The 25,838-nt window shown below is 42.4% G+C and overlaps 1 protein-coding gene across 3 annotated transcripts in view; it reads right to left on the bottom strand.

The window, feature by feature from the left end:
• Positions 1-25,838, bottom strand: part of LOC126185037 (dihydropyrimidinase-like) — a 220,529-nt gene that overhangs the window by 66,630 nt on the left and 128,061 nt on the right. For all 3 annotated transcript variants that reach the window (XM_049927782.1, XM_049927784.1, XM_049927783.1), the window contains exons 2-3: positions 8,055-8,149; positions 7,898-7,971 (exon numbers count right to left, since the gene is read on the bottom strand). In XM_049927782.1, coding sequence (XP_049783739.1) covers positions 7,898-7,971; positions 8,055-8,149 — 169 coding nt within the window. The remainder of the gene's footprint in view (positions 1-7,897; positions 7,972-8,054; positions 8,150-25,838) is intronic.

Below are 25,838 nucleotides of genomic sequence, written 5' to 3'. Positions count from 1 at the left end.
AGCAAGTGCAGTTCAGACAGCATGAATGGTAACCTCAAGAACTGGAGAATGGTCGTCAGTGAAGTGCGAGTGTGTTTGAGATTGCAGAACGAGTGGAAATTAGTTATCATAATTCTGGCAGGTGATAGTAATATATGCTGCAGTGTCATTCAACTGTCAAGTAGAGGGTGTCTTGGTTAGGCAAGGTGGGGCCAGGGGAAAAGGTCATGCCCCAGGATCACTGTCACTAGTGATGGTGGAACAACGTCAAACAAACATTGGTTTGAAGTCTAGCAGCACGGCGAAAATCTGGTGCCTATATGGCCGCTGAAAGAGCCTTATCCCATGATTTCTTCTTCTTCTTCTTCTTCTTCTTCTTCTTCTTCTTCTTCTTCTTCTTCTTCTTCTTCACTACTCTTGATGGTAGAAACTTTGTGAGGTCTTATCCACTGTGGGTATAGGAATGGAATGACTGTGTGCAGCCCTGCGATCCACAACCCGAAGTTTCTTCTGGCACTGGCTGATTTTAGGTCAGTGGTTTCTTAGATTTATGGAGAGGGGGTTCACAAGAGGGAACTCTCTTCCGAGGAGACTCCACTGGGGGATGCTACTTCTTCAGCTGGGTGCAGAGAGTAGTTCCTAAAGAGGGTGCCACAGACATCACAAGAGTTGAGGGCCTATTGCCCCATGGTCACATTTACTGGAGGTTGAAATCATGAAAGTAAATATACTAGGTGCTACTGACAACCTGGCCATAGTACTCAAAGTCAGTATTAGTTTTTCCAAACTTCAAAATAAGAGAGGCGACCAGCAATTTTTAGTTCTTGGATTTTCCATTTCTTGATTAGGATAGCAAATTTTGGGGATCAGGGAGTGTGGATGTTCCCACAACTGACACAGGCAACATAGAGCACATGGTTAAATTTCATGAAGTTGGTGGCCAGCCTCCACAAAGGAGGCCATGTGTACACTGGGAAGACATAAGTCCAAAGCAGTGGCATTAAAAGCACAGCATGGATGTTGGGAAATACATCTTCACATCATAGTGATAAACTATGATATTGACCTCTGGAAGGGGATGGATGGGATGATGGGGTTAAAAGCATCAAACTATGAGGTGGTCATTCACTCAAGACTGAGTCAAGCCAGCAACAGTCCCCAGAGATAAGAAAACAAAAGACAAACCAAACAAACCCAATTGTATTTGAGAATCAAGTGGAAGTGGGAGGGGGTAACAATATGCAATGAGAGATCTACCCTCTGCATCTGAACGGTGTATCCACATGCTCCATTACAATAAGAAAATCAACACCAACAAGTTGATAAAATCCCAGGAAAGAGAACAATGGCAACATGACAGTAACCCAATGACAGATGTAAAATAATAAGAATTACAATAGTGGGTCAGGCAGGAGCCACGCCAGACCATCAAGCAAGTGCAACCATGGATCCTCTGGGTCAGGGCAGGCAATGGGGCACACCTCCAAGCCACGATGTGGCCGAAGACACTAATGTGCCCTACATCAGAGAGAGGAATAGAAATTACTTTTTTGGGTGAAATGCGAAACAAGATTAGTCACTTTGGCGTCGTCTGGTATCACGAGAGGTAGTGTGTCAAAAAAGTTCAAGGTATCATCGTAAAGTGGCCAAATTAAGGCAGTCCTATAGAATGTTGGCCACTGTCAGATGGTTGACACACCAACAGTGGAGTGATCCTCACATTGGAGGACATGGCTGTGGGTCAGCCAAGTGTGGTCAATGCAAACCCAACAGAACATTAGATCACCTGCGAGAAGGACCATGGGAAGACCACCAGTTGATCATAGTCTCTTTTATTGTTTGCAGTTTATTCGGAGAAACCAGGGCACACCAATATTTGTTACAAGCTATAATCTTGACCAACCAGTCAGCATGGTCATTCTCTGGGATCCTAACAACCACTGAGCTAGGTGGAGGTCACAAGGGAGATCCTGGATAGGCACAACCAATGTGTGTCGAGGGTGGCAATGATTGATAGCCCGAAGACTATTCCAAGTCCTATCAATTAAGAATGTCTCACTACTGCAAGAACGAACATGCCTGGGGACTAGAATGACCAATCCAGCAGTGAATACACTGCATCTGTTCAACAGGGAGCATAGTTCACTGCACCTTGCATGTGTGTAGACAAAATTAGTTCATCTATTGATTGCAGAGTCGTCCGTGTATACCATCTCCCAAACGTGGAAATACATCAACGATGTTCAGGAACAGGAGGTGAAAAAACCAGTTTTTCAGTCCAAAGTATAGATCGAGACAGATCCAAGGATGGGGTATACACCATCGAGGCATATTAAATTGTTCTCTAATAAGAGGCAACACTGGAGTAGCTGAAGTTCAGAACAAAGACTTCGTATGTACACTGTAATCACGATTCCAGGCCAGGGTCTCTGTCGTGACAAGTGGAGGTTCCTATCAGGAAAAATGACACAGTAGTTTGCATGCTCAGGGGAGCAGCAAATGTTCATCACATAAGAAAAGGGGGCGGGGGTAGAGGACCCAGCCTCAGCATGTAGGCTGTTCACAGGGCTGGTCTAAAAGGCACCTGTTGAAAGTAGGACCCTGCAATGGTGTACAGGGTCCAGCATCAATGAAGCTGAAGGTGATGCTGAGCCATATGCCACAGTCCCATCATCCAGATGGGACAGGATCAGAGCTTTGTAGAGCTGCTGGAGTGTAGAGTGTTCCGCAGCCCATCTGGTGTTACTGTGGCAGTGAAGGAAGTGTGGATGGACAGTACAATGGCTACAGAAGTGTTGAATACATTGATGCTGGACAAATACTGACTGGATAGCAGGCTCCTGGCAGATGAACTGTCAGCAGTAGAATGATTTTGGCAAAAACCACCCTGGGATGGGGCAAAAAGATCCCGGGATTAAAGGTACCAACACAGCTGCCAGCTAACCATATATTTGTGCAGCTTGCACCAAACATTAACAAGACTAATAGGGCAATAACTGCCCATCTCAGTAGCATTTACCTGGTTTTGGTACTGGGACAATCTCACTTTCTTGCTGCTGACATGGGAACTCACACTCGCTCCAGATACGACTGCAAATGGCATGGACATGACATTGGCAATCTGCGGATAAGCATTTAGAGCATTTGGCTGTGGACCCAATATAGTCCTGCAACCATACCAGGGCAAAAGGATAGGGCACTAAGTAATTCTCACTCACTGGACAGAGGATTATACGGCTCCAAGTGGCGTGCAGTGAAACGCATGTTAATTTGCTCCACCCACTGTTTCAGGGTACAAAATGCAGGCTGATAATTCTCAGCTGCAGAGGTTCGAACATAATGCAATGCAAAATGTTCAGCGACAGTGACGGTCAGAGTGCACACCACCATTCAAGGAAATACCAAGTACACTTATGGGGAACTGGTGTCAATAAAGGCATCGAACATTTTCAGACATCTATGAGGGAGGAGTAAATGTTACTTATGGTGTTGGAGAGTTCGTATGCAATTTCTAATGGCCATGGCGATTTTGGGTGTCCACCAAGAGACTGTCTTCCAACAGGAAGGTCCCGAGAAACTGGGATGTTTAAGTCAGCTGCCAATAGAATGGCTGCAATTGCACTCTGGACAGCATCATCGATACCTCCATGTGGCAGGATGCTAATGGCAATGTCATAGGTGAATGCATCTCAGTCAGCTTTTTTGTGAGCCCATCTGGAAACACCGCACACAAGTGACATTGAGGGAGGATCAAGATGATCAGAAAATGATCACAGTTACACAGGTTGTCATCGACACTCCAATGGTAGGAGGAGATGAAACAAGAGTTGCAAATGGGAAGATCAATGGCCAAATAAGCTCCATATTCCCCACTGAAGAGAGTGGGGGGTGGGGGAAGGTGCACTGGCATTCAAGAGACAAAGATCGAGCTTTGAGAGCAAAGTTTTGATAGCTTTACCATAGCCAGTGGTCATAGTTCCAACTGACAACAGGTTGTGGGTATTGAAGTCATCCAATATTAGAAAGGATCTGGGAAGCTGAAAAAACAGTTCACACACGACGTTGATGAGCACTTCATCATCAAAAGGGAGATGCACATTAAGGCAGTAAATTACTGAGACATCTTCACATGAACAGCCACAGCCTCCAAAGTCATGGAGAGTTGCACATGTTCATTGTAGAACAAGTGTAGAACATATGTACAGTCACCAAACGACACTCTTTCCGTGTCTGCGCAATTCTTAAAATAGCTCGACAGCCACGGAAGGTAGGGGGTCCACTTAGCTGGGAACCGAGTTTCTTGGGAGTTTCATAGCTCAACCAGGTGGTGGTGGGGTGGGAGGCGGGGGGAGGAAACCCACGAACCACTGGAGTACCACACTATCAGTATTCTGTGGGGGCACGAAGGGACCAAGGAGGCAGGTCATGCCTCAGGGCCACCTGCTGCCTTATAAGCATAGAGCATTAACACACATTGGTTATGAATCAACAAGCTGTGTGGTGAGGTTGGGGCCACCACTTCCACCGCATTGGAGACAGAGGTGGAATGTGTGGAGCCTGGTGGTATGAGGCCATCAGATTCTCCTGCTTGAAGGCCATCTTGTTCTCCATCTCATATGATTTTGATTTCTGAAGGGGTCTGTCTGCCCCAGATTCTGAGACAGAGGAGGAACGAGAAGTCCTACAACCCACAACATGTGGCACCTTCTGTCACCGGTCAGGTCTGCAGATTCGTGGGAAGCGATCATCCAAAGGGACCCCTTACTGGTAAGAGATGATGGAGGAGGGTGCTGTTTCCCCCGCCAGTGGTTGGCATCTGAGGTCCCTGACAGGTGGTGTGCCTATGCCCCCAAACAAGGTGTGAGGAAAGCAATAGGAGGAGGGCTCCCAATCACCAAGGGAGTGGGTGGTGTCAAGCAGTCTCAAGGGCCCAACATAGAAGACACAAAAGGCAATGGTACAGTCGCTAGGAAGTATGACGTCGTCATAGGCATAGTGTATGTCATCATCATAGGTGTGTGATATAGACAATCATATTTCTTGTTGACCCCTTGATACGTGAGTTGATCAAGAGTCTTGTATACTTCAATATTCTTTTCGGTAGACGATGCAGTCCAGTGTACAGGGGGAATGGTGATCCCTGCAGTTGATACAGATGGGTGGAGGGGCACAGGGAGTGTTCATGTGCAATGGATGTCCACAATCCCTACAGATGGGGCTGGCATTGCAGTGTAAAGACGTGCATTAATCTTGTGCATTTGTAGCACCACATGGGAAGGAGAATATACGGTTTCAGATCACATTGATGGATCATAATCATAACCTTTTCAGGCAGAGTGTCACCTTCAAAGGCCAAAATGAAGGCTCCAGTATCAACCCTATTGACCTTTGGTCCCCATTGGAATTGATGGACAAAATGCACATCCTTTAGCTCCAAACCGGCATGCAACTCATCATCCACCTGTAAAAGGAGAGTGTGATCAAAGATGATATCCCGTACTATACTGAGACTTACGCGGAGTTATGGTAACAGGAATGTCTGCCAGCTTGTCACAGGTGAGCAAAAGGGAAGCCTGTTTTAATCGGAAAAAAGCCATTTTTCATTTTTGAAATCGCTCCTGCTTCACAAACCTGTCCTAAAGATATTCAACAAAGAAAAGTGGCTCTTTAGTCGAAAAGGAATACTCGTTGATCCTAGAGAAATGTATTGGAGGGATTATTTCTCCCTTGTCTCTTGAATCCTATGTTCGTCCCATGGCACAGCCAGGGAAAGAAACTCTTGGGGGACTAAATCCCTCCGTGTCTTAATAAGTCTTGCCTTCAGGTGAGACTGCTGTGGCTGTGCGGCTGCCAGTGGTAGAAAGTGTAACACGCTTCATGTGTGAGTGTTCTGCCATGGTGTCACCCGCTCTGAACAAGGGCTCTCCCCATAGGTGCCACCCACACACAGAAACAGTTACCTGTCCAGTAAAGCATTGCCTGGATTCACCATGCCCCAGCAACAATGGGCACAAACTCCTTGGCATGTGCGGGAAGTTTCCAGCTCAGTTAACAACAGTGCGATCTCTGCACGGTCAGGAGGCTACCACTGTGCAGGTACTTTATGACACCTCCCCCAATCTCCCACACACAACAGAATAGCTAACGCGCTGGGTTTTGGGCATACTACTTTTGCAAGAAAGTAAGGATGCAAACAGAGAAAGACGCAAAGGGGGAACATACATCATGCTGGGTGACCTGTCCTGCATGACAGGAAAGAAATATTAGGTGAAATCCAAGAAATGGGACCATATACTTAAAAATGAAAAGCTGTAGAATGCCAGATGGGAAGAAAATGAGTGTCCAACATCACAAACCAAATCCAAGTACAATTAGCAGTAAGACGACCATCAAATGGGAAGGCAGTATGAGTGGGGCGGGGAGGAGGGGAAGAATAGTAGAAATATAAAACTTGCAGCACAGAAAGGGAAGGATTCCTGCAAGAGAGGTGGGGGCCCATGGTGGCCAAGCACTTACTCGCACAAGAAATGTGAGCTGTGATCTCCTTGGGGAGGGGGGGGGGGGGGGGTCTCTGAGTGAATCCCCACTCAAAAGCTAGAACAAACATACACAATGTATGAAGTGGATCCCTTGCCTCTCCACATTTTCACATAGTTCTTCATCCATTTGCAGCATTAGGATCTGGTGAAAAGTTAATTGCTGTATCATGTTGAAGTTCTTATGGGGTGTTATGGTAATAGGTATATCTCCAACGAGAGTAACGCCCGGGACTGGATAGAATTCGCAATTTAGATTAAGATGGCACCAGTTCGTAATTTACAAAGTAAAGGGAGTTCATCAAATACGTTTCCAGTATCGTAAACATACAACACTGGCTTAATAGAGGCGAAAGACCCTCCATTCGTGAGCAAACAAGGAACTGTGGGGAGTAGGTGTCTGAATGTTACTTGGTTTTGTTTTCCTCCCATGGTAAGGCCAAAGAGGGAAAGTTCCTTGGATTCTGAACTAGTACACTGTCTTGCTGTCGGTTTGAAGAGACTGCTGGAGCTTCTCATTCCCCAGCTGATAATTTTGGTCATTTCATGACTCAAAATATCCAAAATGATGCCACCTGCCCTGAACATGGGCTCCCCTATGAGTGCCACCCAGTCAGAGCGAAGATCACCTGGCTTGATGGCCAGTCCTCGGCCTGGAATCCCCAAATAGACAGGCACCTACTCCTCGCCATGTGCACAGAGGCGGCAGCTCATGCATCAATAGTGCAATCCCATCTTGTTGGGACTACCACCATAGTGGTTCTTGATGACCGCCCATCACAACTGGTTACCATACTTGGTATTGGGCGACTTTCACCACACGGCTTGTATGTTTGACGTGGGGACTGAGCGTAAGTTAACCGAAATATGTGGTGTAGAATGAATGAAGTGGGAATAGCCATGATCTATGTTCTATGAGCAAACTAGGTTGTCAGTAGGGAATCTTAGAGACAAAGCCTGAGGAAAGATATAATCAGAGAGTAAAACTGCACCATAAAGACAGAAGTACTGTAATGGCTTGGGTCCCTGTACTCATCACACACGTACTCACAAATGAGTTGGGAGTCCCGTTGAGGGTACAGCATTTTTGCTTGCCGCTCTCCATAGCCAGGGGACACCATCTATGACACGAGGCTTCAAACCACAAATGCTGCAGTCGAAATAGCTATTACTTAAGCCACCCAATCACACAATAGTATTCATGCTGCATCTCACCTCATCGGTGAAAAAAGCTGACACTACTCATTTACCAATAGAGTCTCCAAATTATTAATGAAATTAAAAAAAAAAAAATCACAATTACTCATCAATAAGTAGCCATATCCACGAAATCAAAATATCTGAATCTCTGTTTAGGAAGGACTACGCGATTTTTCACTTACCAGGTATTACGTACTTTCCACGAGCGTCAATTATTCTTGTACCACCAGGAATTATCAGATTGCTGCCAACTTGCCTGTAGAAAAACAAACATTGGAATTAGGGGGAGGCTTTTTGACACTTATTTCGACACTACACTTCATATTTGATAGAACTCACTTTATTACTCCATCTTCAATGTAAACGTCTCCATCCACCACAGAATCCACGTTGACAATCTTTCCATGCTTGATAAGTAACCTGTTCTGGGCACTCTGCAAAAAAAGAGAAAAAAGTTTTAGTTGCGTGACAGAGACTTATGGTCCTTCTTAATACGAGGGTCATTTCTAAAGTCCTGCACATTTCGCATGCGCGACGTTACAGTGGGGTGTCAATTTCAAAATCATGTCAGTTGTGAGCGAGACTTTAGGCGTGACGGTCGTATATGTGTTTGCTGGTCGCGTGGCTGTATCGTGAGCAATTCAGTTTTAAAATGAAAGCTGAAACAGAGTCAGGTCGGATTATACGCAGTGACCAGACTTCCTGCATCAAAATCGAATCCTTCCGTGGAAAGAAGCCAACGGAAATTTACAAAAGTTTAAGAGAGGTGTGGGGGAATAGTGCAAGTGGATCGCAGCACAGTATGATGGTGCTCTGCACGTTTTCGTGAACGTCGGGCATGAACTAAGGACAACTCAACACGCCATCAACTGCTACAGACCACACCTCTCAGGTTATTGTTAAAAAACGCGGGATTGCTTCAACTTTATCGAACAAAAGGAGAATAGTTTCTGAAAAAGATTGTTGCATTTTGTTATCTGGATACGATATTTTAAGCCAGAACTAAAGTCTCAGTCATCACACTAGAGAAGTTCCGACTCTCCAAGCACACAAAAATTCCGCCGCCAACAATTAAATGTGAAACTGATGATCTTTGCGTATGGCATGAATGGAGTCATAGCTAAAAGTCGAGTGCCCCAGTGGACGTCGTTAACAAGCGCATACTACAAGCAGTATCTGCATAATGTTTTGCACTCTAAAATTGATCAAAGAAAGCCTGACATGCTTGCAGCGGATGTCCTCATTTTGCTTGGTAATGCAAGAACGCATTTTTCCCTACCAGCGAGAGAAAAGCTCAACAAATTTGGATGGGAAATACTTCGCCACCACCATATAGTCTTGATATGAGCCCACCAGACTGATTTTTCCCCAAACTGAAGGAACAAGTCCGTGGAAAACTTTCTGATACAACCGACGAAAGGAGACGTGTGGGCACACCTGTATTCACAACCCATCATACCACATTTAATGTCTTTTAGGCAATTTGGTAGAATTTAAGTCTGAATTAAGCAACTTTATTGGGCAACTTCTTGTGCCATATTGAAGAGTTCACTGAATGCACAAGATAAAAATGGAATTCAATGCAATTTAAACTGAGTGACTACAAATGACAAAAGCATCAGCACTTGAGAAATTAAAATGTGTTGCCACAAAAATGATGGGCTCGGGTGAAAGCAAGAATGGGCTGCAATCGACAAAAACTGAGGGCGGACACAATTTGTTGATAATGTTTCCATAGTTTGGGCCCACCGTCACACAATGCTGTTTAAATGAAAGTTCCGCCATTTGACTATACAGACTGTTTATTCTATTTAACAAACAAATTTTGGCCTTTGGCCATTTTCAAGCACCACAACGTTAAGCATGATCAGATGAGAACATATTCACTGAGTGTCTGGCAGGAATACAACAAGCATGTCTGACATACATTGAATAACTGTGCCATAAAAGGATCACCAAAACCAGTCATTACATGTGCAGGCAGCATTATCTAATGCCACACTGTCGAATTTACTGATGTTCAACAGAATAACCTGTCTATACAGTCACATGGCTATAGTTTTATTTTACAAATTGTTGAGTTTGCTTTTCATGTCACCTAGACACTATTGTTTCTAACTAGAGACAACAGGTGCCTGATGTGAAGAGTCAACCATGAGGATCGGTAGGAAGAAGAATTCATGAAAGAGACGGTGAGGCAATAAACATTTAATGGTCATCTTCATATTATTGAACTGGGGCCAGTATGAGGTAGCCTGGATGCTCATTTTGCTTACTGAAGTCAACATCTAGATTCCTGGCATTTAATTATACCGTCTATGTCTAATTTTAGAAGAATGTATACAGCCATTACCTTATTTGTTACTCCGGATGTGTTCTACACGGCATTTAAATTTCCTTCCCTTTCGCTTAAATCCAAAGCATAGATGAAATGATCGCATGACACTGGTGGCCAGGAGTCCCCACCTGAGGTCTCTAGAAGAGCGTAGCGTTCCAAAGGATTGGAAAAGGGCACAGGTCATCCCCGTTTTCAAGAAGGGACGTCGAAGAGATGTGCAGAACTATAGACCTATATCTCTAACGTCTATCAGTTGTAGAATTTTGGAACACGTATTATGTTAGAGTATAATGACTTTTCTGGAGACTAGAAATCTACTTTGTAGGAATCAGCATGGGTTTCGAAAAAGACGGTCATGTGAAACCCAGCTCGCGCTATTCGTCCACGAGACTCAAAGGGCCATAGACACGGGTTCACAGGTAGATGCCGTGTTTCTTGACTTCCGCAAGGCGTTCGATACAGTTCCCCACAGTCGTTTAATGAACAAAGTAAGAGCATATGGACTATCAGACCAATTGTGTGATTGTATTGAGGCGTTCCTAGATAACAGGACGCAGCATGTCATTCTCAATGGAGAGAAGTCTTCCGAAGTAAGAGTGATTTCAGGTGTGCCGCAGGGGAGTGTCATAGGACCGTTGCTATTCACAATATACATAAATGACCTGGTGGATGACATCGGAAGTTCACTGAGGCTTTTTGCAGATGATGCTGTGGTGTATCGAGAGGTTGTAACAATGGAAAATTGTACTGAAATGCAGGAGGATCTGCAGCGAATTGACGCATGGTGCAGGGAAGAATGGCAATTGAAACTAAATGTAGACAAGTGTAATGTGCTGCGAATACACAGAAAGATAGATCCTTTATCATTTAGTTACAAAATAGCAGGTCAGCAACTGGAAGCAGTTAATACCATAAATTATCTGGGAGTACGCATTAGGAGTGATTTAAAATGGAATGATCATACAATGTTGATCGTCGGAAAAGCAGATGCCAGACTGAGATACTTTGGAAGAATCCTAAGGAAATGCAATCCGAAAACAAAGGAAGTAGGTTACAGTACGCTTGTTCGCCCACTGCTTGAATACTGCTCAGCAGTGTGGGATCCGTACCAGATAGGGTTGATAGAAGATATAGAGAAGATCCAACGGAGAGCAGCGCGCTTCGTTACAGGATCATTTAGTAATCGCGAAAGCGTTACGGAGATGATAGATAAACTCCAGTGGAAGACTCTGCAGGAGAGACGCTCATTAGCTCGGTACGGCTTTTGTCAAAGTTTCGAGAACATACCTTCACCGAAGAGTCAAGCAGTATATTGCTCCCTCCTACGTATATCTCTCTAAGAGACCATGAGGATAAAATAAGAGAGATTAGAGCCCACACAGAGGCATACCGACAATCCTTCTTTCCACGAACAATACGAGACTGGAATAGAAGGGAGAACCGATTGAGGTACTCAAGGTACCCTCCGCCACACACCGTCAGGTGGCTTGCGGAGTATGGATGTAGATGTGGATGTAGAAAGTTCGGCCGCCGAGATTTAAGTCTTTACAGCTGACGCCACATTGGGTGACTTGCTTGTCGATGATGATAGCCCAACACCCAATCCCCGGGCGAAGAAAATCTCAGACTCGGGAGGGAATCGAACCCAGGCCCGCTGCATGGCAGTCAGACGCTCTAATCACTCAGCTGAATAGGCGGACAAAATATAAATGAACCACCATGACCGAATTCTGCTGAGTATCTTTCCAAAGGCAGACATGTTTCAGGTCTACGTGCCTGCAAACAGCTAGCGCGTTGGCAGTCAACACTGCAATTTATCTCCAAATTCTAAGTTACGCAATGCCAGTAAATCTAAATTTAGTTGCATGAAACACGTCTAATATTCGAAGTGTACATGTATAAAGAATATACAGTCGAGTTCTTTGAACGAATCTTCTTCATAATGTTACTGTACTACAAAATGCATTGAGCCAATCCATCTTTTCTCAATAGAAAAGATTTTTTCTCAAGTGTGGCCACAATAGCAGCCTTCTTCATTACGAAGGGCACAAGACGTTCACAACCCGGCCAGTTGAAGTACCGGCATGAGTCTGCAACGGGAAGGAAGCGTTTTAGAAATAGAAGTAAGCGTTGCCACTTGCGTCTGCCCGCCACCCGTGCCCCATGTGGCAGAGTTACTGCAGCCCAATCTAACCAATAACAGGCATCATTAGCGGAAAGAGCACATCTGCACACTCACGCGAACAGTCTCCATTAGCAGACGATTTGAACTAGCGCAGAAGACTTCATGAGAAAGCTATGGGCGATGTGATGATTGGACGGCGGAAAATAAAAATGAAACAATCAGAAGGCGACGTTACTGACAGAAACCTCAGAATCAGTGCACTGTGCAAGAAAAATGGACCAAGTAAGCACGTTAGTTTTTTTTTCTTTGTTACCGGTACAACAAATACTAGATTCATATATTTTATAAGCCACATTTAAAATTTGCGTAATAAGTGGAATACAATAAGATGTGTTATGTGGGATAATGCTGTGCCGTACCTTCCAACAGAGAACTGCAATTTTTCAACGAGCCATATATATAGCTAAAGAACGTGTCAGTATCGCAGAGCAGAAGCAAACGCCGCAAAATAGAAGTGAACACCGAGATCGCCATATTCGTTGGATGTCGTGCCACGATGACAAATCTCAAACTGTCAGAAATTCCTTTGGTAACCGTCACGAAAACTGAAATATCTCCTCTGTTTTAGTTACTAGAAGTTCCTCTCCGTGGAGGTTTTGTTTTGAATTTTCGATTGAGAATCCAGATTTACTCTGTGAACCTACGCTGCTGAATAACTGTTCGTCACAGCCCTATTCCAATGTATCATATTACCGGTGGGTAACGCAAAATGCGAATGTTATCTATGACCGTGAATCTCCAACTAAAATAGAAAACTGTAACAGAGCCGAAAATGTCGTGACAAACGAAATTATTTTTACGCAGTACCAGGATTTAATGCATGTCCCAGGTTTATCGGGAGGAATCGCCTTCACTTTAAGCTTCTGAGCCTAACTCAAACCATTCATTGTCTCTCATGTTACCTCGTATTACTGCCGAAAAACTGCAACCAAAAGGTTCTCCCACGAGATACATAATTTTTTCTGACTCATTAGTATTCTGATTGATTCGATACGGCCTACCGTGAATTCTCTCTTATGCCAAGAGAAGTACTAGCACCCTACGTCTTCAAGTATTTGTTGGATGTATTCCGAAACTCCGATCTCTGTCTTCCCCAACAGCTTTTACCCTCTACAACACCCCCTGGTAGCAATGGCGGCTACTACTACGGATGCCACCTTTCAAGAAACCTTGGGCTGGACAACTTCTCAATCATACGAGATGAAGAAAAGGCTAATAAACATCATAAGTAATATAACCAATTTTCTGTACCTATAATTTCTAAACACATCAAAATTTAGTTTTAACTGTGTGTTAATACAAAAAATATATGGATTTGCCATTTAAACATCAAATAATTTTTTTAATTGCAATATTATAAGTTCAAATCCAAGTTCCGATAAAAATAAGGGCTTAAAAAAATCTTTTAACACAATGCCCAACAGTAAATGATCACTGTTTTGTATTTTTGAATGTATATTTTGTGTTGCTCTTTGCTGCTTTCCGATAAGTCAAGAATTCTCCAAAATTGTCACAAAAGTTCTTTTTTATTTGTAGTTGTTTTGTCACAGACCAGGTACATTCGATTTCTTTATTCTGACCACTGGTTCTTCGTCATACGTAAGATTCTTTCAGTAATTGGTTACTGGCAGTAACTGAATATATGTGCTATATAAACCTAAAGAATTGGGAATAGAGGATGTCAGTTTTGTTCCTCTGCTTTTAGTCTTGTGCTTCCGTTTTATCAAGTCCAGTTTATCCATTCCGAAAATCATAAAATTCATTGTATAGCTGATTTTCATCCAGGCTGAGATTAAATTTGTTTGTAGCTTTTAAAATACATTGCAGTTGCAAACGAGCATTTTTTTTTTTCAAGCGAAAACATTTTAAGCAGCCTGAATAGATTTTTCTCAGAATAGTTTTGGGCAAATAGTCAACGCTACGTGACAAGAAAGCTGTGCATCACTTTCCAAACTCAACCTTTGTGATCTTCGTGTTTCTTCCAGTATTTCATGAACTTTATTCCCTAAGAATTTATCTTGTTTCTACTCTTTATCTTGCTGTTAAGGTCCCTTATTCTGTCCGACTCAACAGAAGTAACTTAGCTTTTCCCAGTTTTCTAACGACAGATTCAGACAAGGGCAAAATATACTGCAAGAAACGTAGATAAAATCCAGGAAATAAATATTTCGTTCCTCCAGCATCATGTTCCCCATTTGATGTCACAAACTGCCAAAACAATCTTGCACAATCTTCCTCGACCTTTGAAATAAAATTAATTGATGGCAGGCCTGCAATATACAATTCTGTCAACTGCGGGAAGTAACGAGAGCCGTCTTGTACGCACGTATCATTATAATTCCTTAAACTCGAAAAATTCTCTCAGCGACAATATTTGAAGTAGAGGAACCAAATTCACCGCAGATTTCAAGAACTAATACCTCTACACCATAATGAAATGTTTTAGAACCATGTTTTACTGTATAATTTATGACAAAGACAGCAGCAAATTCAGTAAGACAAAAACCAAATTGTTTTTGCCACAGTTCATTTAAGCACTGACAGCACCGTTTGCAGTTACTTGATTCAGAGGAAAGAGATTACTGAATCTAATGTTCCCTATAGCAGGGCAAATATCTCTGTGGGTTTCTTTGGAGTCTTCATAAAATATATAGCAATCTCTGACGTTTTCCGCGGTTAACATAAAAGTACTGAACTGCATAAGGAAAAATTTTTATATCTCCTTAGTTTGAAACATCTGAGGGCCCAAAAAAGGCTTTATGAAGCCCGCTTATGACAATCTTGACTGTGTGGGCCAAGAATATTTTCCGCGGTAGCCGTTTTGGATGCAGTGTTATTGTTTGGAAACAAGGAATGATGCAATTTCATTGGGCAATCCAGTGGCCTGTAGCTATGACTGTGTTACACTGTGATAAACAGAGGCCATTTCAGCACTATAACGGCATCTTCTTTAGACGCATGTTTGTTCACAAAGGACGATGTAATTTTTTTATTTCTACGGCACTGCTGTTGTGCCAGAAAGTGTTTTGTGTCACTACAGCTTTCCTTCTTTCAGTTTTTCGAAAACGTGGCGGGACGAATCCTTTCTTTGAGCCATCATAAGGAAAAATTGTTTTCTAACCAATCGTTTTTGAAAGCCACACATCTTTTAACTTTCTTCTTCAGACCAGACGGACTTGACAAGCTGTCTTCATCATTAAAGGAAAGATGAAACTTTTCCGAGCGCTGATCCTTGTTAATTCTAAAATTCCCAAGCTTGGCGTGAAATGCGCTGACAACTTAACTATCCGATAATCCCTAGTTTAACAGGCAAATGTTTATTTTGAATCACATGTACTGATTGGGGGACGAAATTCACGCATTTTTTCCTCTTTCTTCGCGTGATTCGTAATTCGGCACAGGGTGGGGTAAAAGGGCGTTCCCAGTAGTTTTAGCCGAGATCTTCGACAGTACTTTAAATTTCGGGGCAATACCGCCGAAAACTGGACGGGTGGAAACGCTAGCTATTCCTATTTTCTGAACACACCTCGTGTCATCCTATCCCTTCTTGTACGTGTCTTCCATACTCTCGCTTCTTTCTTCACAGATGGTGTGCAGAATCTCCTTATCAGACCACCTAATTTTTCAACACCCTTCCATAGTTCATCTCAATCCTTCGATTCTCCTCTTTTCCGAATCTCACAGGCTCTTATTTACTACCATACAATGCTGTGCTCCAAACGTAAATTCTCAGGAATTTCTTCCTCTGACTGTCCAGGGATGCCCTATTGCCTGAGCTAATCTGCTTTATGTCGTCCCTTGCATCGTCCGCCGTGTGTTATTTTACTTCCAAGGTAGCAGAATTCGTTAACTTCCTCTGGTTCGTGATCCGCAATTTTGATGTTAAGTTCATCGGTAATCACATTGCTACTGTTCCTCATTACTGTCGTCTTTCTTCGGTATATTCTCAACCCATAGTCTGAACTCATTAGACTCTTCATTCCATTCAACAAGTCCTGTAATTCTCCTCTTCCACTAAGGATAGCAATGCCAACAGACTATCACTGATATCCTTTCATCATGCATTTTAATTCTACTCTTGAACCTTTCTTTAATTTCCGCCATTCCTCCTTCGATGTATAGACTGAATAGTAGGGGCGAAAGACCACATCCCTGTCTTACACCGTTTTTTTAATCCGAGTACTTCATTCTTGGTCTTCCATTCTTATTGTTACATCTTAGTTCTTGTACACATTGTACATTATCCTTCTTTCCCAACAGCATATACCCATTTTCTCAGAAATTCGAACATCTTGCACCATTTTACACTGTTTAATAAGTCTTTATTTCCATTATGAATCGCAGTGTCCCAACTGCCTCTCTGGTGTCCTTACCTTTCCGAAAACAGAACTGATCGTCATCTATCAGACCCTCAACTTTCTTTTTCAGTCTTCCACATTTCAATCTTGTGAGCAACAAGGATGCATGAGCCATTAAATTGACTATGCGACAATTCTCGCACTTATCTTCGGGATGTGTGGATGATATTTTTCCGAGAGTCTGATGTTATGTCTCGTCCAGACTCAGATTCTACACGTTAACTTGAATGCTCGAACACTTACGCAAATGATTTTAGAAATTCCGGAGGATTGTTATCTATCACTACTGTCTTCGTTGATCGAAAGTCTTCCAAAATTCTATTAAACTGACTAATACTGGATCCGTATGTCCTCTATATCGTCTCCCGTTTCTTTCTCAGTAAGGTCATTAGACTTTCTTCGTAGAGGCCTTCATGTACTCTTTCCGGCTGGCCGCTTTGTTTAACAGTGTAATTCCCATTTTCTCTTAATGTTGACATCCTTGCTTTTAATTTCACCTAAGTTCGCTGTTTATTTTTCTATATACTGTATCAGTCTTTCCATCGACCATTTCTTTGTCTATTTCTTCACTTTTTCCTGCAGCCATTTCGTCTTGGCTTTCCTGCACTACCTGTTTTTTCATTACTAAGTGACATTTCTATATACATGAAATTCTCTGACTTTTTTACTTCTGTCGCTGATCAACTTCAGTATTTCCTCTGTAAGCCAACGTTTCTTCGTAGTTACCTTCCTTGTACCTATTGTTGTCTATCCAACTTCTGTGAGTACCCTTTTTAGAGATATCCATTCCTGCTCAACTGAACTGCCTACTGTTGTTTTCAATATAACAGTATTTATGCCCTCAGAGAACTTCAGACGCATCTCATCATTCCTCAGCAAATGAGTATCCCACTTCTTTGCACACTAATTCTTCCTGATGAGTTTCTTACACATCAGCCTACTCTTCATCATCACTAACTTGGGGTTCCGAGTCTGATACTGCTCCTGGCTACGAGTTAGAACCCAACACCTTATTTAGGAATTTGTCTGACCATGATTTAATTCAGCTGGAATCTTCTAGTACCTCTAGGTCTTTTCCAAGGAAACCTTCTTGTGATTTTGAACAGTGTATTCGCTACTACTAGCAAAAATTTATTCCCGTAACTCTAATCCCCCAATATTAATAGATTACCATCTCATTTTACATACTGAATTGCCCATTCAATATCTTCATATACTTTCTGGATCTCATCATCTTCTGCTTATGATCTCGCACGTACACTTAAACTGTTGCTGTTCGCGTTGGTTTGCTGTCGATTCTGATGAGAACAAGCCTTATCATTGAACTGTTCGCAGCAACTCACTACCTGTCCTGCCTGACTATAATTCCTTACCTTCTTTAAATTTACCTTTCCTGATCCCAACTATAACTAGGCTAAGCCTCGGGTTCCCTTTTAAGATTTTCTAGTTTCCCTACCATATTCAAACTTCCGCCATTCCACGCTCCGATTTGGATGTTACCCTTTCGCTGGTTATTTAATCATTTTCTCATGGTTACCTCCAGATGGCAATCCCCTCCTGGAGATCCGAATGGGGGACTAATCCGAAATTGTTTGCTAATGGAAAGATCATCATGACACTTTTTGAAAAACATGTCACATGTCCTGTGGGTACACATTGTGTGTATTATTGCCTTTTGCATCCTCATGCCGTTCATCTCTGCTGATTCTTCCGCCTTTTAGGGGCAGTTTCCCACCCCATGGACAAGAGGTTGGCCACTCCTCCAATCTGACACGGCCACTGGATGTCAAGAGCTTTCGTCTGCCACTGCTGATTTTTGTTCAAGCTAGGTTCGAACCCAGGATATTTTGATTAATAGGAAAAAACTTTAGCCCTAGACCACTGTTTCTATTAATAGCAACATTAAACTAGTTTCGACAATGATGCTACTTCCACAAATCCCAAGACGGCCTCTGGAAGTGCTTTTCGGGAGTAACAGGAGGAAACACGTGTGTCAATGAAACTTTGATTCATTGCATTTCATGGAATTTCACTCAATTATCAGATCTGCCCGCCAGACGCCACGGTTAATTCTCCAGCATCCTGGTGCGCCGATAAATCAGAAACTGTTATTAAAACTAGGGCGACTACAGCATTATTACGACCATATGAAGACAAATGAAACACACTGGAAGGAAATTAACGAGAGTCCGCACACGTGTTTAACAGTTTACACGGTGACCGTTGCAACATCAGTCGATGCTATGATCGCGGTAAGCAAACGCAGGAAGGAAGGTTAGAATTTAACTTCTCGCCAATGTCGATGTCATTAGAGTACAAACTCGGATTGGGGAGGATACGAATGCCACTGTCGAACCTCCTTTGAGGAACCATCCCGACATTCTCTGATTCACGCAAACCGCCAAACCTAAATCGTGGTAACCTGACGAGTATTTGAAACTTTTTCTGGAACACGAGGCAGATTCTGCGGTATATCGCTCGCTGTAACAAAATCAGTGTCGAAACAAACGAACGGAAAAATATCTAAGAGTGTTTACAAAAACATATTAACACGTATGTCTTAGCACCTGAAAGAGGCGCCTGAAAATCACTAGCGCGACAAAATCTTTCACGAAAGAGAGTGAAGTCTCCACAATACCTAACGCTGGTTATGATAGTTTGTTGCCATCATAACGTTGATTTGATAGAGTTCAACATTTATACGGTTGATCAATAAAATTTGAACACACGGAAGGGTACCAATAACGAAATTTTGTTGTGTGCATACAGTAAAGTTGAAAGAGGACAGGCTGAAATTCATAAATGCTTTGGGGTCTACGCAGGGTGCAAAAATTTAGAACACACAGCCACCTATGGCAGTACCAATGGCTATAGCTTGACTAGGCACTGAGTCGAGATGACCTTTGATGACAGGTATGGGTACGTTATTCGATGGTGCTTCAATTATATGCCAGAGCTCACCAGTCGCAGTGGCATGCCAGTCTCTTGGCAACTTATGACCACATGGTTTTCAGTGGCTGAAAAAATCTGAAGAATGTGCTGGCCGGGGCAGCAGTCTACCATCCTCTGTATCCTCAGCACGGGCAACATACGGTCTTGGGTTATTTTGTTGAAAGACAACGTGATATCGTCACGTATACCTCAAAGATACGGAACAGCCACTGGCCATAGCACGTCAGAAATTTAGCGCCTGCTGTCTAAATAACCGGCTATGCGAATCAGAGGTGATGATGTTACGTACCCAGTGGCACCTTAGACCATCATGCCAGGTGCCGGGCCCGTATGGCTCTTGTAATATAGATTTTTTTAAAAAAAAAAAGACTACTTGAAACAAATAGGCTACTTGAAACAAATAGGCTACTTGAAACAAATAGGCTACTTGAAACAAATAGGCTACTTGAAACAAATAGGCTACTTGAAACAAATAGGCTACTTGAAACAAATAGGCTACTTGAAACAAATAGGCTACTTGAAACAAATAGGCTACTTGAAACAAATAGGCTACTTGAAACAAATAGGCTACTTGAAACAAATAGGCTACTTGAAACAAATAGGCTACTTGAAACAAATAGGCTACTTGAAACAAATAGGCTACTTGAAACAAATAGGCTACTTGAAACAAATAGGCTACTTGAAACAAATAGGCTACTTGAAACAAATAGGCTACTTGAAACAAATAGGCTACTTGAAACAAATAGGCTACTTGAAACAAATAGGCTACTTGAAACAAATAGGCTACTTGAAACAAATAGGCTACTTGAAACAAATAGGCTACTTGAAACAAATAGGCTACTTGAAACAAATAGGCTACTTGAAACAAATAGGCTACTTGAAACAAATAGGCTACTTGAAACAAATAGGCTACTTGAAACAAATAGGCTACTTGAAACAAATAGGCTACTTGAAACAAATAGGCTACTTGAAACAAATAGGCTACTTGAAACAAATAGGCTACTTGAAACAAATAGGCTACTTGAAACAAATAGGCTACTTGAAACAAATAGGCTACTTAAAACAAATAGGCTACTTAAAACAAATAGGCTACTTAAAACAAATAGGCTACTTAAAACAAATAGGCTACTTAAAACAAATAGACTACTTAAAACAAATAGACTACTTAAAACAAATAGACTACTTAAAACAAATAGACTACTTAAAACAAATAGACTACTTAAAACAAATAGACTACTTAAAACAAAAAGACTATTTAAAACAAAAAGGCACACTACGGGAGAATCATCCGAATGGGACGGAAACCTATAGATGCGCAGGCAAACAAATTATACAATTGCTGAGAATTTTTTCGGGTTGTATAGCCGTGGTCCATGGAACTCTTTGGCTTTGAGTTCATTTTTAAAAATAAATGCCGTATTCAGATACAAATCCCAACTTGTTTAATACGGGAAATCTATAACCAGTGTATGTTGCCAGTACTAACTTGTACTAACTTAAGGAAGTGGAACATGGTGAATACTTGCGCAAAAAATTCAAATATTGAGGACAAGCAGCGGGAAGGTGCATGCTGGGCGTAATAAGAAGGGGCAGAAATACAAACTAATTGATACGAGAAAAGAAAATAGTTTAGAACGTGACAGCGATTGTTACCAAACTGAACTGGAGATGTGCTGCGCATACAGCTGGGCGAAATTATGGAATATGTGCGAAGGAAATTCTGTGTTCGGTTCCTCGTAGTAAGTAATGACCAAGAGGACGAGTAATGGAGGATGGGGAAACAACGTAAAGAATCAGGCAGGGCGAACATGGACGTGAAAAGCTGAAGGTCACAATGTGTGGAGACGTATATCCAGTAGCGGGTGCTATCTGGACGATGGCGGTGATGATAGTGAAAGGGTAAATTCTGGAAAAATGCGATATGCGCACGAAATACATTGCTGAAAAAGGTTCTGTACAGATTATACCCGAATATTATTCAGGTATATGCGATACATACCGGATCGAGAAAACTTGTTTAGAATATCTCAAAATCTGTTTTCAAGGCGAAATGTGCGAACCTTAACGTAATGCCTGGAAAAACCCAAAACGATCGGCGATTGTTTGACTACGCGATCAGCGATTAGTGAAAACCGTAAACCATCTATGGATATTGCACACAGCGATTTAAGATGCAACGACCACATACATGTAGCATAGGGAATGCAGATGCCAGACCGCACGAAAGAAATCGCTTGTTGTTGTTGTGGTCTTCAGTCCTGAGACTGGTTTGATGCAGCTCTCCATGCTACTCTATCCTGTGCAAGCTTCTTCATCTCCCAGTATCTACTGCAACCTACATCCTTCTGAATCTGCTTAGTGTATTCATCTCTTGGTCTCCCTCTACGATTTTTACCCTCCACACTGCCCTCCAATGCTAAATTTGTGATCCCTTGATGCCTCAAAACATGTCCTACCAACCGATCCCTTCTTCTAGTCAAGTTGTGCCACAAACTTCTCTTCTCCCCAATCCTATTCAATACCTCCTCATTAGTTACGTGATCTACCCATCTAATCTTCAGCATTCTTCTGTAGCACCACATTTCGAAAGCTTCTATTCTCTTCTTGTCCAAACTAGTTATCGTCCATGTTTCACTTCCATACATGGCTACACTCCATACAAATACTTTCAGAAACGACTTCCTGACACCTAAATCTATGCTCGATGTTAACAAATTCCTCTTCTTGAGAAACGCTTTCCTTGCCATTGCCAGTCTACATTTTATATCCTCTCTACTTCGACCATCATCGGTTATTTTACTCCCTAAATACAAAACCCTAATTCGACCAATTCTCGAATAATGTCCGACGGTCTAGGACCATTACGAAGTGGTAGAAACACGAGAGATCGATAACATTCAAAGAAAAGCTCCGCGCTTTGTCACGGTTTCAGTCAGCATGAAAATGTTACAGAAATGCTCGAAGACTGCAGGGGGATGAGCTACAAGAAAGGTGCTCTGTATCGATATTTCGAAATTATCAGAGCTTCATTTCCAAAAACGAATCATCAGTTATTACCTCCTTCAATACTCAGTCTCTTCCTGCTTACATTTGGCAAATGGAATCGGAAAGAGGAGGATGTGAATTATTACGACACAAAATTTAGCGCCCTCCCTGTCCCGGAGATCGCAAGATGGTTTGCGAACTACAGATGCAGATGGACTCCTACGAGTATCGTTCCCACATATAACGAATATGAAATTGGAGAACAGTGCTCAAGGGACATCGGCCCGAATAGCCGAGAATGTTTATGCGACTCTTCCTGGATTCGGGAAGCGAGCCTGCCGCAAATGGAATCTGCCAGGTGATCAAAAAGTCGGTATAAACTAGAAAACTGAATAAATCACGGAATAATGTAGATAGAGAGGTACAAATTGACACACATGCTTGGAATGATATGGGGTTTTATTAGAACCAAAAAAATACAAAAGTTCAAAAAATGTCCGACAGATGGCGCTTCATCCCATCAGAATAGCAATAATTAGCATAACAAAGTAAGAAAGCAAAGATGATGTTCTTTACAGGAAATGCTCAATATGTCCACCATCATTCCTCAACAATAGCTGTAGTCGAGGAATAATGTTGTGAACAGCACCGTAAAGCATGTCCGGAGTTATGGTGAGACATTGGCGTCGGATGTTGTCTTTCAGCATCCCTAGAGATGTCGGTCGATCACGATACACTTGCGACTTCAGGTAACACCAAAGCCAATAATCGCACGGACTGAGGTCTGGGGACCTGCGAGGCCTAGCAAGACGAAAGTGGCGGCTGAGCACACGATCACCACCAAACGACGCGCGCAAGAGATCTTTCACGTTTCTAGCAATACTTTTTTTTTTTTGTTCTAATAAAATCCCATGTCATTCGAAGCATGTGTGTCAATTTTTACCCCTCTATCTACATTATTCCGTGGTTTATTAAGTTTTCAAATTTATACTGACTTTTTGATCACCCGGTATCACCGCGTATTAACGAGCGTTGGTGAGCCGGCCAGCATTGATGCAGTTCTTGGGAGTTTTCCACATCAAACTAGGAAACAACTGGGTTGGTACCCATGTCCCACTTCAGATACGCGCTACGCAAACATTTAGGAATCGTTGTCACGGTTGAACATAAGATTTCTCTAGTCGCACACAAATTGGCTACATAGATTCCGCTCGGAGGGGGGGGGGGCACCAACCGTCGCTAATATTGCTAAAACCCATATAACAATTAACTTTTTATACATGGATTCACTGTCGTGTAGAACTTTATAAAAGACATCATATTTACGCCAGTGATTGTAACATTTTCCTTATTTCACGACTGCAATTTCGTCCTTAGGCCATTATCAAGTGCAGATTTTTGTGGCTTTACATAAAGCCACATAAATCTGCAATTAAAGCCGAAATTGCAATCGTGAAATAAAGTAAGTGTTACAGTCACTGGCGTAAATATGTCTTTTAAAAACCATGCAACAATGTTGCCCTAGTAGAGAAACTGGAAAAGGTGTGGAAGAAGAGGAGGAGGAAGAAGAAGAAGAAGAGGAAATGCGAAAGAGACACATTACCAGTCATTTTTTTCGTGTTTCATCCCTGCACGGGAAGAAGCGTACACTTGGTGCATCAGTGTTACGGACATGCTCCACGAACGCGTGACAGACACGCTACAATGGAGACGTTATGCATCAAGGAGAAGTTTACTGTTAAAATTCCGAGAGCGTACGTTCCAAGAACAGCTGGGCAACGCATTACTTCCTCCCGTATACGTCTCGCGTGACCACGACGAGAAAATCACAGAAATTAGATCTTGTACGGAGGCTGACCAACACTCACTCTTCTTACGTACCATTCGCGAAGGAAACGGGGAATAGTGATAGAAGGTAGTGGTAGCAGAAGTATCCTCCACCAACCATAAATTGGTTTGTTGAGTATAGACAGGGACTATCAAATGGTTCAAATGGCTCTGAGCACTATGGGACTTAACTTCTGAGGTCATCAGTCCCCTAGAACGTAGAACTACTTAAACCTAACTAACCTAAGGACATCACACACATCCATGCCCGAGGCAGGATTCGAGCCTGCGACCGTAGCGGTCGCGCGGTTCCAGACTGTAGCGCCTAGAACCGCTCGGCCACCCCCGGCAGGCCAGAGACACTCATTTCATTGTTATTCGTAGCGTGAAGACATAGCTATAGAAGTTGAAGTCAGTAACTAAGATTACAACCCTGTTCTACTCGTGCTCACAGACACGTCACATCAGTTTCATTTAAGTTAGAGGAAACATCGTGAAAAATACCCCGGAAATTCCAAACACACTGCGTACCAATAATAATCTAGCCAGATTATATTCGCGCCTTCAACCAGGTTCCAGTCTTTTCTCAAATATATGTATCTGGGCAACAGATGAAACAGTTCGCTTTTCCACGTACACCATCACGTCGATAACACTGAAAGATAAGGAGGGAAGTGATAAAGTGGGCAGATATTTACTGATGGCATGGCCCACGCCGGAATTGAAATATTACGCTACTCCTTGCTGGCTGTCCAAAATTGAGCAGGTTCAAATGGCTCTGAGCACTATGGGACTTAACTTCTGAGGTCATCAGTCCCCTAGAACCTAGAACTACTTAAACCTAACTAACCTAAGGACATCACACACATCCATGCCCGAGGCAGGATTCGAACCTGCGACCGTAGCAGTAAATTGAACATAAAAATGCCTAGAACCTAAATAAAGGAATAAAACTTCACACTTACATCGAGTAAAACAGTTTTCAGATGAGTAAAACGCCTAGGAAAACTCAACAGATTATACCGAAAGCCTTCGTATCACGTAAATATATGAAGAATCAGTAAGATTTACGTGCCATTAGAAAGTGTTGGACACGGAATTACAGACCAAAGAAAGCGAGGAAATCTTTTCGATGTGACATATCATGCTCCGTTTTTGGTTTGAGGCGCCCTCAAAAGCAGGAAAAACACATTTCTTGCTCTTCTGCAACAAATTATATTGTCACAAACCGGTGTTCTTAAGCCATCAACAGTAAGCTGACTGTTCCGACAATAGATTAAGTATAGTCATAACAGACAACACATCGTTTTAGAAATAAAGATATTTTCTGCTGAGATACTATATAAACGGCGACTGCTACATTATGAAAATGTGTTGCTCTCACACTTATTGTTATATATTCTTATAACGTGGATAAATGATGTTCCTACGTAATATTAAATCACTTTGTGTGTGTGTATATTCGCGCATCTATCGCA

The sequence above is a fragment of the Schistocerca cancellata genome, chromosome 4, assembly GCF_023864275.1.
Source record: "Schistocerca cancellata isolate TAMUIC-IGC-003103 chromosome 4, iqSchCanc2.1, whole genome shotgun sequence".
NCBI classification, from domain to species: domain Eukaryota; kingdom Metazoa; phylum Arthropoda; class Insecta; order Orthoptera; family Acrididae; genus Schistocerca; species Schistocerca cancellata.
This window is presented reverse-complemented; position numbering and strand designations above follow the sequence as displayed.